At 44.1% G+C, this 13,035-nt stretch overlaps 1 protein-coding gene across 1 annotated transcript; it reads left to right on the top strand.

Moving 5' to 3' along the window:
* Positions 1 to 4,484: 4,484 nt before the first annotated feature.
* Positions 4,485 to 13,034, top strand: SNF8 (SNF8 subunit of ESCRT-II). The gene is made up of 8 exons (XM_080682103.1): positions 4,485 to 4,645; positions 4,999 to 5,049; positions 6,608 to 6,746; positions 7,537 to 7,641; positions 8,604 to 8,676; positions 9,359 to 9,500; positions 10,354 to 10,428; positions 11,459 to 13,034. Exons 1-8 carry the CDS (start codon positions 4,592 to 4,594, stop codon positions 11,594 to 11,596), a joined length of 777 nt encoding a protein of 258 aa, XP_080538229.1. The 5' UTR covers positions 4,485 to 4,591; the 3' UTR covers positions 11,597 to 13,034.
* The last annotated feature ends 1 nt before the right edge of the window (position 13,035 follows it).

Here is a 13,035-nt window from a genome sequence, read left to right as displayed (position 1 = left end):
TTCAAATTTTTAAGTTTTTTTTATTATTTTAAAAAATATATTTATTTACTTATTTTAGAGGGAGAGGAAAAGAGGGAGGGAGAGAGAGAAAAATCATTTTGTTGAGCAGAGCCCTAACCGGTTTGGCTCACTGGATAGAGCGTTGGCCTGGGTTCGATTCCGGTCAAGGGCATGTACCTTGGTTGCGGGCCACATCCCCAGTAGGGGGTGTGCAGGAGGCAGCTGATTGATGTTTCTAACTCTCTATCCCCCTCCCTTCCTCTCTGTAAAAAATCAATAAAATATATTAAAAAAAAAGAAAAATCATTTTGTTGCTCCACTTATTTATGCATTTATTGGTTGATTCTTTTTTTTTTTTAAATATATTTTATTGATATTTTACAGAGAGGAAGGGAGAGGGATAGAGAGTTAGAAACATCGATCAGCTGCCTCCTGCACACCTCCCACTGGGGATGTGCCCCCAACCAAGGTTCGTGCCCTTGACCGGAATCGAACCCGGGACCCTTGAGTCCGCAGGCCGACGCTCTATCCACTGAGCCAAACAGGTTTTGGCTGTTCATAGTTGTTTTTTTTTTAAACTATAGTCCGGCCCTCCAACGGTCTGAGGGACAGGGAACTGGCCCCCTGTTTAAAAAGTTTGAGGACCCCTGCTTGAGCTACTCGGTCAGGGCTGAAGTTTTTTGTTATTTTTTTGTTGTTGTTCAAATTTATAAACATCATTTTAAAAAGTCATGATGATATCATTTAAAGCCTCATCACAACCCTTTAAGATAATACCATAATAGCTGCTAACCATGCACTACACTGCCTCCATGAGGCAGAGAATTAAAAGCCTATGCTATTAGCCACCTTGCCACAAGGCCAGAGAGTCACTTAAAGCAAGTGAGGGCATCTGTCACAATCAGTATTCATGGTGTACTGTAGCCATGTGCTTCTGAGAGCCATTGTTAAATTGTCAGGAATTTTGAAGAGGCTGTAAAACCACTGATAGCTTGAAATTGGCCATGGTTAGAGGATTTATACCATGGCAATTGGCAAATGCTGTCATATCAGAGCCTCCCTTCCCACCTGGAGAGGTTGTTAAACACTTACTAGCATATTACTGGTCAGCATCCTTTCTCTGAAAGTATAAAGGAGAACAAATGTGTACGAATAAGGGAATAAGCATTTCTGCTTGAGGATGGCAATGAGGTTTGTCAAGGGTCAATGTGTGTATCTAAAGGAGTGAATATGTGTATGTGCATTTGAGGATATGAATAGTTAAATCTAAGGTCAAGGGTGTGAGTTAGGGGTCAGTGTGTGCACCTTAAACTGTCATACAGTGTGAGTCAAAAAGTGATAAATGGGCCTGGCCGATATTTCTCTCTCTCTCTTTTTTAAAAAAAAATATATTTTATTGATTTTTTACAGAGAGGAAAGGAGAGGGAGAGGCAGAAACATCAATGAGAGAGAAACATCAACCAGCTGCCTCTTGCACACCCCCCACTGGGGATGTGCCCGCAACCAAGGTACATGCCCTTGACCGGAATCGAACCTGGGACCCCTGAGTCCGCAGGCTGATGCTCTATCCACTGAGCCAAACTGGTCAGGGCCGATATTTCTCAATGGTTAGAGTCTTGGTTGCAGGCTTCATCCCCAGCACATGCCGGAGGCAACCCATTGATGTTTTTCTTTCACATCCTTGTTTCCTCTCTCTCTCTCTCTCCCTCCTCCCTCTCCTCCACTCCCTAAAAAAAAAAAAAAAAAAAAAAATCAATGGAAAAATATTTGGGTGAGGATTAAAAAAAGAAAAGTGATAAATGAAGCAGGTGTGATGGTGTCAATGAGTACCTAAAGGACCAAGTTTTTGTGTTAGGGAATGGTGTAGTAGGGAAATGAGGATATGAGGTCAGTGTATCAGTATGGGACTAGTGTGTTTTTCACAGAAGGGTGGGGACGTATATTGGAAGTCAGTGTGTGTGGGGGGTGGGGTCTGAAAAAGCTAGTATCTGTTGAAGGGGACAAATACATATTTGAGGAAGATTGTGTCTAAAGGGGCATATGCTGCCCTAACTGGTTTGGCTCAGTGGATAGAGCGTCTGCCTGCGGACTGAAAGGTCCCAGGTTCGATTCCGGTCAAAGGCATGTACCTTGGTTGCGGGCACATCCCCAGTAGCGGGTGTGTAGGAGGCAGCTGATCGATGTTTCTCTCTCATCGATGTTTCTAGCTGTCTCTTTCCCTTCCTCTCTGTAAAAAAATCAATAAAATGTATTTAAAAAATAAAAAAATAAAGGGGCGTATGCTATCTGAGCTTAAGTGTCTGAGGATGTGTAGGAGAATGAATCTGAAAAACATTTAAAAGGCTGAGTGATTGTTTTAGCCTTGGTCCGTGCATCTGATAAGACTGTATTCTGCTTCAAATAACAGAAAAACACAAAATAACAGTGGCTTTAGCAAGATAGGAAATTATTATTATTATTTTTAATATATTTTATTGATTTTTTTTTTTTTTTTATAGAGAGGAAGAGAGAGATAGAGTTAGAAACATCGATGAGAGAGAGACATCGATCAGCTGCCTCCTGCACACCCCTCACTGGAGATGTGCCTGCAACCAAGGTACGTGCCCTTGACTGGAAGCGAACCTGGGACCCTTCAGTCCGCAGGCTGATGCTCTATCCACTGAGCCAAACCAGTTTTGGCTATTTTTTTCTTGTAAACAGCCAAAGGCAGGCAGTCCAGGGCTGGCGTAACAACTCTGCTCCACGAAACCCTCAGGGACCCAGGCTCACAGGACTCACAACTCCATCAGCTCTTAAGGCTGCAAACGGCAACTAAACAGCTTGCTAGCCATCTCTGCACCATCCTCTTATCCTTTTACTAGAAACCCCTCTAATAACATCATTCACTTTGGTTTCACCTGGACCTGATTCCCAGCCCAACTTTTTCTGTAGAGTTTCATACAGAAATAACAATTGGCCATCTCTCCTGTGATGGCCGAAGACCTCAATTTCTACATGTTCAAAACGACTATTAATTATTGCCCCAACTTCATGTTGTGGTCTCCCCTCACCCCCAATGGCACCATCCTTGGTGCTCAAGCCAGAAAATCGAGCATCCTGCTGACTTTCCCCACCTATCCTGGCCCCATCTTGTCAGTTTTATCATTTCACCTTCTTCCTATCTCCTGAATTTGTCCCATTGTATCTTTATTGCCACTATCTTAGTTCTGGCCCCCATCATTTCTAGATTATTTGGCAGAAACAGACTTAAGTATAGGTTGCCACTACCTTTTCTAAGACAAAAATTTCATCTTTTTACTCACTGACTTAAGAATCCTCCATATTAACTCCTTTGTTAGACTCAATAATCACTGGGGGGGGGGGGGGGGCGGGGGCAGAATCACCTACGGGGTTCCCTAAACACACAGGTGACTAATACCCCTCTTTACTGACTAACTTTGATTGCTGACTAACAATCATAGCTGATACTTAACTGATGTGCCAGGCATTGTGTTAAATGCTTTGCTAATATACTTTCTGAATTAATCCTCACGAGTAGGTATCATTTACCACAACTGTGGGAACTGCAGCACAAGAGGCAGAATCTGCTTGACGTTAACTGGACCGTATGTAATGGAAGTAAGCTATGCAGCCAGCAATCTAATTCCAGAGTCCAACTTAACTGCCAGGCCTTCGCCGGACAGAATGCGTGTGACTCTCATGGTTAAGGCCCATTAGTCTAGAACCGTGGTCGGCACACTGCGGCTCGCGAACCACATGCAGCTCTTTGGCCCCTTGAGTGTGGCTCTTCCACAAAATACCACGGCCTGGCCGAAACCGGTTTGGCTCAGTGGATAGAGCATCGGCCTGAGGACTGAAGGGTCCCGGGTTCGATTCCAGTCAAGGGCATGTACCTTGGTTGCGGGCACATCCCCAGTGAGGGGTGTGCAGGAAGCAGCTGATCGATGTTTCTCTCTCATCGATGTTTCTAACTCTCTATCCCTCTCTCTTCCTCTCTGTAAAATATCAATAAAATATATTAAAAAAAAATACCACGGCCTGGGCGAGTCTATTTTGAAGAAGTGGCGTTAGAAGAAGTTTAAGTTTAAAAAATTTGGCTCTCAAAAGAAATTTCCATCGTTGTACTGTTGATATTTGGCTCTGTTGAGTAATGAGTTTGCCCACCACTGGTCTAGAATGGATTCTGGTTTATGCTCTATACGGAACCCTCGTTGTTCAAGAACCAAGTAGGCGGCCAATGAGCATGGTGCCTGGGGTGGGGATGGAGGGGCAGTCACGGGAAGATGAGAGAGTCCGAGACGTCCACGTGGGTGAGGAACGCAGGGCCGCACTAAGACGGCCTGGGCCGGTATCCGGACACCGTGCCTTCCCCGTCGCCGCCGCCAGCTTCGCGGACCTGGCCACCAAGGCAGTGCAGGGCCAACTCCAGGCGCTGGGAAGTCTGCGCCCCGCGGAAGGAAGTCGGCGCGCAGCTTCCGGCGCGCGGAGATGACGTAAGGACCGCGCTTCCGCGTTGGGGAGCGGGTGGCGGATCCCGGGAAGTGCACACCCGGGGTCCCGGCAGCGGGGTGGCCCGCGGGCCCACGGCGGGATGCACCGCCGCGGGGTGGGAGCCGGCGCCATCGCCAAGAAGAAGCTTGCCGAGGTGAGGGGAACAAGGCGGACCCGCAGCCATCTCTGATCCGCGGGAAGCTGGAGTCTCTGGAGCGGAGAGCTCTGTATCCTCAAACTGCCTCCCATCAATCCGACGCGGGCTTCTTGGGTACCCGGGAACGGAGTTTCTCTGGCTTCCGGTAGATTGGAATGTCAGCATCCCCAAATCTACCAACCCTTTCCCCACTTCCCCAAATTTTACTACAGGCATTCGTCCGTTCTACTTCCTCATCCCTCTCCCTAAGAAAAACCAGTTAAGAGAGACCTTCTTTTCAGCGGAGGCAGTATGAGTGGGTGCCCTCAGCGCCCACTCTCTCAACTCATGCTGGTCTCTTTGTCTGACAGGCCAAGTACAAGGAGCGAGGGACTGTCTTGGCTGAGGACCAGCTGGCCCAGGTGAGTCCTTTGGAAGGCTCCAGGCAGGAAGGGAGACCTCATAAGCCTGGGCAGGACACATCTGGTATAAACTAGATTGTTTGGGTTGAGTTAAAAATAGGATATTTGGCAAGTCCTGATTTCTGAGCTCCTCAATCTTTTAGGTGACTTGCTAATAATAATGATAGTTAACATCTTTGAATGATTACATGCTCATAGCCTCCCAGGCATGTGTCCACTTTCTTTACATAGACTGTCTTGTTCATTCCTCCTGAAAATCCTGCCAGGGAGGAACACTGTTCTTCCTAGTGTGAAATCGAGGACCCTGTGGTATTAACTAATTTATCCAAGGTTACTTGGGTAGTAAGTAGTAGTGCTGTTTGATTTAGGTCTTTTGGAGTTTTTACTTTAAATTCCTAAGAATAAGACCGGCTTTGGTGGATCTGGGGTTGAGCTTCAACCTATGAACTAGGAGGTCACGGTTTGATTCCCGGTCCAGGCATATGCCCAGGTTTTGGGCTCAATCCTTCCTCTCCGAAATCAATAAAGATATATTAAAAAACTTAAATTCCTAAGAATAACGTGAAAATATTGCCTACCCTATGGCACCCATCACCACGATCATCATGTCTAGGTACATACCAGAAGTGTGTATGAGTGATGGGTGTGGCTCCTGCACAGTTCCTTTTCTAACTACTAGTACTTCCCTTTTCTGTGCTTGCCCTGAATTTACTCAGTTATTGTAACTGGTGAAGAAGAGAAGAAGGCAGTGAAGCAGGGAAATTGGCCCCTGAACTGAGGAAAGATAGTAGGCACAGGTTGTGCTTTTCAAAAACTCTCACTCATGGGGAGACGGCATGCAGGAAACAACTGGAAATGATGACTAAACAGTTTGTAAGTTTCTCATGTGCAGCAAGAGAAGAGATATTGGGCCAGACGTAACTCTTGGTGGGGTGGAAGATAGGCTTTGTGAGAAGGAGTAATACAAACGAAGTCAGAAAATCCCCAAAATATTTGTATTTAACTTTGGAATGTAATCTGGAAGAGCCGCAGCCCTCAGTCAGGGATTCTTTATCTGGAATTGATCCCCAAGGAGGTCCATGACTCAGATTAGACAACCACTGTAACTGCAACACCTAATTCATGCCACGTTTCCTTTTTCTCCTATCCAGCCTTTCTTTCAGGGGCTGAAGATTTCCCGTTGCATGCATGCTGCAGTCCCTCCTTTTGAAGACAAAATGAATCATTAGATTCATCTTCAATTTAATGACAGTTTTCCTGGGGAAAAGAAGTACCACATTAGATATGCACATTGATTGTTAGATGCATCTTGACTTTAGAACAGGAAAAAAATGTATATTTTAGAAATAAGGAAACATTACCGCATCTCTTCTGCGGACAACGGGACTGCGAAGGAAAGGCAGGGATCAAAAGAAAGGGAACAGAAAACAGCATAATGGCAGGCCTGAGGACATACCTTACTTAAGCCTTTGCACTGCCACTGGGCCAGGACCTATTTTTGACATCTGATTTTCACCTAGGGGGGCTAACCTTACTCTCCCCCTTGTCCATCTTACAGATGTCGAAGCAATTGGACATGTTCAAGACCAACCTGGAAGAATTTGCCAGCAAACACAAGCAAGAAATCCGGAAGAATCCTGAGTTTCGGGTTCAGTTCCAGGATATGTGTGCCACCATTGGGGTGGATCCTCTGGCCTGTAAGGAGTTGTCTGTAGGAGTCAATATGTTCTCCTAGGATTCCCAAGGGACAGAAGCTACCTAGTTGTTAACACTGCTGGTACAGGGGCATCTTCTAGAAAGGACTGCAGGGAGATAAAGCATTGTCTTCCAGTTTGATGGGGAAGATGGAGAGGCTGGAATGCAGGTTGAGGAGCCAGTGTTCTTCTCTTGAATGATCTACAGTGGAATTTTTTATGGCTATTTTTTCCCTTTATTACAAAATATTTAGTTTTAATGAAAATAATGTGTGATCATGCAATCAACAAAGGAGAAAAAAGAAAAGGAGAAAGTAGAAGTCTTCTCAGTCCTATAATTTCAGAGATAAAGTACTGTTAAGGTATATCTTTCTAGACACCTTCATATTTATAAATTTCTTTCACATATATGGGATTAATGCTCTAAGTACAACTCTAACCTGCATTTTTCACTCAAAATATTGTCTTCAATAGATTTTTTGAATGCTAGGTCTGTGTATTTCTCTGAGCCTTGTTTAGATCATATGTCCCATTATGTTTCACTACATACTTTGGGAAAGGAAAACTCATTTTTATAGTACCTTGAGCCAGAATCAGCAGCCAAATAGAAATGCCTTTTAGATTGCCTACCCTTTACAACTGAGCCTGTTTCAGGAGTCAGATTGTGTTGAGGATCCTACGTAATATTGGAGCAGAAGGACTTAAGGCTAGGCAGGGAAGACTTCCCATAGGGTAGCTTTCAAAGAAAAAATGTAACTAATGAATACCTGGTTTTTGTTTTTCTGTCTTTTAGCTGGAAAAGGATTTTGGTCTGAGATGTTAGGTGTGGGAGACTTCTATTATGAACTGGGCGTCCAGATTATTGAAGTGTGCCTGGCCCTGAAGCACCGGAATGGAGGTGAGGGTGGTTAGGTTCTGTGGACTAGGCTTTGGATTTCTCTGAGAGAGAATAAACCTTGAAAAATAACCTTTCCCATCCTGCCATTTGCAGGCCAATAAGGTCTTGAGAAGCATCTTAACTGCTTCATGCTGTTGAATCCTTGGTAGGCAAATGGAATTACCTGAATGATTGTCTCTATTCTTCAAAGATCTTTGCCGAGGAAGGTCTCCAGCCGTGGGCAAACTACGGCCCGGGGGCCGGATCCGGCCCGTTCGGCTGTTCTATCTGGCCCGAGGAGCGGAAAGAGCGGGGGTGGGGGGTGGGGGGGTGTTCTCTTGCTTTCCCCTCCGCTCCTTTACTTTGAATTTATATTAGTTGACACAAACACTCCATCCATGCTTTTGTTCCGGCCCTCCAGTCCAGTTTAAGAACCCATTGTGGCCCTCGAGTCAAAAAGTTTGCCCACCCCTGGTAGCCCCTAGTCATCGCAGAAAATAGTAGGGAGGTAAGAAATAGGGTATGATAATGCCAACTAAGTGTCTGTGTTCTCTAAAATGTGACCTTAGCCCTGGCCCGCATCGCTCAGTTGGCTGAGCATCGTCCCTCCTGATCAGAGGTCACTGGTTCGATTCCCAGTCAGGGCACATGCCCTGGTTGCAGGCTCTATCTCCAGTAGCGGGTGTTCGGGAGGCAGCTGATTGATATTTCTCTTTCTCCCTCTCCCTTCCTAAAAAAAAAAAGTCAATAAAAACATATTTAAAAACAAAACAAAATGTGACCTTAATTATGGTCATCAGTGTCATCTTAATAAGCACATTAAATGGTCTGTGAGAAAACCTAAAAAACTGGTTATAAATCATTGGTTATAAATAGACAGCATTGATGTGAAGGGAACATTTATAGTTTTTCAAAGATGCTGCTGCCTTTGTTTTATTAACCATAAAGGTAACCCTCTGCTTTCTGTCTCCCCTCTCCAATAGGTCTGATAACTCTGGAGGAACTACATCAACAGGTGTTAAAAGGAAGGGGCAAATTCGCCCAGGATGTCAGCCAGTAGGTCTTAACTTCCAACCTCTTGGAGTATAGAAAGGTCTTTAAAAAGCAGATGGATATCTTTCCTCCTTACTGTTCTATGTCTAGAATAGTTTAGGAATCATTTTATTCCTCATTATGATCAGAAAACTCAAAATACAGAGATAAAACACACACAAAAACCACTCATTTCTCAACTGAGAGATACAACTGTTAAACATTTGGATATATTCTAAGTTTTTTTTCCCATTCATACATACGTATATTTTTAAACATTCTTGGGTCTTTGTGTACTCTTGAGATTGAGATCAGGTAGAGTGGCAAGCACCGAGAGAGGCTTGGGAAGGGGATTGGGTTAGAAGATGGTGTATAAATTGTTCTGGTTCACCCAGCCTCTGTGTGTGACTCCAATTTGAGAAAAGGTAAAAAAGGTTGTATGTGGGCTGAATATTTGGTCTACACATGGTTGCGCAGGTTTTCTTTTTCTCTAATTTGAGTTGGTTTGTTGAGTAGGGAGCCTGACCATCTTCCCAGAATGTTAAAGCAGTTTGGTGCCCTTGAACCCTCTTTTTACTGAAGTAGTTAAATGTTGTACAGCCTTTGGAGTCTTCTGTCAAGGTATTCTGCCCAGGGCAGAGGTGAAATTGCATTGTTGCTGGGTTTGCTTTGCCAACGGTCTTTCAGCAGCTCTTCCTCACCTTAGAGACGACCTGATCAGGGCCATCAAGAAACTAAAGGCACTTGGTACTGGCTTCGGCATCATCCCTGTCAGCGGCACTTACCTCATTCAATCTGTTCCAGCTGAGCTCAACATGGATCACACTGTGGTGCTGCAGCTGGCAGAGGTACTGATGTGCGTGCGTGCGTGTGTGTGTGTGTGTGTGGTAGGGAGGGGATTCTGGAGCACCTTTGATCTCAATCACTCAAGTCTTTTTGCTGAAACTGTCTAATGGATGTACTACTCAGACCTGTGCTTATTTAGCAGACATTTATTGAGTAGCTACAGTGCAAAGCACTGGGCTAGGCTGTGGGCCATATAAAAATGGGTGCTACATAGTTCCTGCTCTCAAGGAGCTTACAGTCTAGTGCAGTAGACAGACATGCAGAGAACTAACCGTTATTTCCTTGGGGAGACAGATTCTTGGATGTCTTCTTAAAACTATGTAATGGATTCTTGAAAACAAATTTTTAAATCTTGTTTGCCATCCCCTGTTCCTCATCATGCTTTAAGCATAGGCCATCCTCCCCCAAAACCTTATCATGTATTTAAGGAAGACATGTTCAGTCTTAATTCTGTAATGTAGAACAAAACTAATGAGGGGCTTTTCTTGATTGGAGAATAGGTAGGGTGAGACGGGCAGGGGCTGAATATTTAAATATTTTAGATTATTACCATTTTTTCCTATCACTTAATCATTCTGAATCTTCCCTTGTCACACTAGAGTTCTCTGAGATAGTAAAAATTAATATTTTAGTGCCAGGGACTCTACTTTTTAAGACTGAATCACTCAACCTACCTGTCACCCCTCCCTTCCTCTCCTCTCTCTGCTGGGACCTCTAAACATTGTTTTTTAAACATTGTTTTTCTATGCTCTTAGGCTTTCTGTGCCCACAAACAGTTCCTCCTTCTGTCTGGATAAGTCAATTGTCCCTGGGCAAAGGCTGGGTTCTAAAAAATCCCATTCCTCCTTCCTTCAGAAAAATGGCTACGTGACTGTCAGTGATATCAAAGCCAGTCTTAAATGGGAGACAGAGCGAGCTCGGCAAGTGCTGGTATGTGACTTTTGGAATGGCCCAGAAAAGTTGGGCCCCAGATGGGAGGAAGTGGGTGGTCAGGAACCACACAGACAGGAGTTGCAGCCTTGATCTGCTGACCTCTTGCCTTGAAGGCTACTGCTGCCACACTGAAAGTAACCCCGGCATTTCACTGAAGATGGCACTGAGAGGTAGAACACATAAAGGCAGGCTTCTGACCTCGACACGTGTAAAACCGGGCTGCCACTGCTGCTGGAGGATCACCAGCACCTGCTCTCTCTCCTGACCGGTAGAACTTGGTCAGATGGTTAATATAGTTTATACTGGAAGTAACAGTTCAGAGTGAAAGAAATTATTAACACTTATGGTAATTATATATCTAAGTTATATACTATTGCATATATATCTATAATTATATACTGTTGCATATAGTTACAGTTTTATATGTAATTTCATGGTACTAATGAAAGATTGATGTGGTTAAGAGGGAGTAAGTAGCATGGAAATGTAGGCTTTTAATACCTTCTTTCTTATCCAGACTATTAACCTGTAGACACAACTTCATCTGTAATGTTAACATAGACATCTGTAAAGATAAACATACACATCTGTTTAATATTGGGCAGAACAAACTCATCTCGAGCCTATTTCCAGCTGTAGGAATTGAGCCCATTATAAATACTAATAATGAACTTGCATTAAGTTCTCCAAAAAGGTTTACCCACATTACCGGTAAATTAACTGAAAGATAGTGATCTCCATTTTGCTTCAGGGAATGGAGTCTGTGATTAGCTCAAGGCCGTATACAAGTACTTCTGTAGTTTGTACCCCCCTCCCCCCCAGCAGCACAGGTTAAGTGACTTGGTGGCATTTTTCACACCTCAAAGGTCGAGGCCAAACAGATCATTCCAGTTTGGTTGTGTAAATGTGTGAAGGCACTCGTGTAGACTTAATTTGAAAACCCCATTGAAGCCAGAATAAGACGGGATTCTCTACTTTTGTTTGTGGGAACTCCCCTTTCTCAAATGATTCTTCCTTTTCCCTCCAGGAACACCTGCTGAAGGAAGGGCTGGCCTGGCTGGACCTGCAGGCCCCAGGGGAGGCCCACTACTGGCTGCCTGCTCTCTTCACTGACCTCTACTCCCAGGAGATTACAGCTGAGGAGGCCAGAGAAGCCCTCCCCTGACTCTGGGAGTGTGGAAGGGGGCTCAGCAGCAGGAAGGGAGAAGAGGGAGGACCTGTGGGTAAATAAAACCTGGACAACTTTGTTTAAAAAAAAAAACCAAAAAACAAAAAAAAACCACACACACAGAAAAATATGTTCCAAGTTTTTTTTCTTCCCCCAATATTCTTCACTCATTATTTTATTTTTTAAAGTGCCTTCACATTGCATCTTTATTGGAGAAAACCTCATTTATCCAGTAAGGATAACCTGAGTAACAGAACAGCGAGCATGTAAAATGACTTGCAGAGGTCATTGACAAGTCCATGGTAGAGCTGGGCCTAGAATGAAGGCCGTCTCCTGGCTTAGACAGTCTAGTCTCTCTGTAGCCCTGAGACATAAATTACAGCCTCTGTTAATTCAAACTTCCTTATAAAATGTTTTTGTTTTTTTTGTTTTTTAATCTCAAATGAGATCCTAACGTACTAGTAAATTATATTCACTCTTCCAGCATCCTCTTATAGAGGTTCCAGGTTATGAGACTCAGCTATAAGTGTGAAGGAAATAGAGGTTAATGTTAAATGGTGGTTATAGGGAAGAAAACAATGGGATTTAAGGGGAACTGACTAATAGTGAATGTAATGTTTCTCAAATTCCCTACTAGCTTTTCCTCCTGGACTGATCACTAGGTCCTTATAGCCTTAGTTGTGGGAAAGGAAGTAATTTACTGAATCCCTACCCTGTGACCATTTCTATATACACCTCTTAATCCTCACTACCACCTTCCAAAAAAAATAGGTATCCTTAACTTTGCAGGTAAGAAATCTAATTTGCCAGGGACCACCAGTTTAAGACGCAAAGCTAAAACTAGAGCCCAGGCCCACTAACTTGAGCCCTCACTGCAGGACACAGGCTGGCAGGACACCCTTCCTCCATGAATGGTCAGTGAACAGGAAAAGCCTCTGCACCAGAAAAGCTGGGGTGGCGATAAGCAGGAAGGCTAGTTCAGTTGTTTTCAGTCTGAATGCTAAACTGCTAAGGGCTGGCTTAGTACAGAGAACAACCCAATGGATTATCCATACTAAGACCCCCTTCCCTTAGTAGGAGACATAGCCTAAGTCCATCTTTACCTCTGTCTGTGCCTGTAGGACATGCTCACTTAACAGTTTCTGAACGGGTATATCTTTGGAAGCAACTGAGACTCCAATGGCATTCCTCTCCTTTATTGCCAGAGCTACAGCCTTGAAAAAAGACCCTATTTCTGGTTGATGGAAAAGTTTTGCCAGTAGTCCTGCTCCCATCCACATCATGTAACTCATTTTTAGCTTCCAGACAATTCACTGAACACTTACTTTCTGACCTAGGTGAGATGTGTGGTTGTCCATATCCCAATCTTCCTTGACACAAGCCCTCCCACACCCATAGGCGCTTCCTCCTTCTGCCAAACAAACTTTATTGCACCA

Source organism: Plecotus auritus, assembly GCF_963455305.1.
Source record: "Plecotus auritus genome assembly, chromosome: 7".
NCBI lineage: Eukaryota > Metazoa > Chordata > Mammalia > Chiroptera > Vespertilionidae > Plecotus > Plecotus auritus.
Note: the sequence above shows the minus strand (reverse complement) of the source record. Positions and strands in the feature narration are given on the sequence as shown.

Excerpts from the sequence above, each read along its gene's own strand:
- SNF8 (XM_080682103.1), top strand. The coding sequence starts at position 4,592 with ATGCACCGCCGCGGGGTGGGAGCCGGCGCCATCGCCAAGAAGAAGCTT. Across the intron at positions 5,050-6,607 it reads CTGAGGACCAGCTGGCCCAG|ATGTCGAAGCAATTGGACAT; the intron begins GTGAGTCCTTTG and ends TCCATCTTACAG. Across the intron at positions 6,747-7,536 it reads TGGGGTGGATCCTCTGGCCT|CTGGAAAAGGATTTTGGTCT; the intron begins GTAAGGAGTTGT and ends TCTGTCTTTTAG.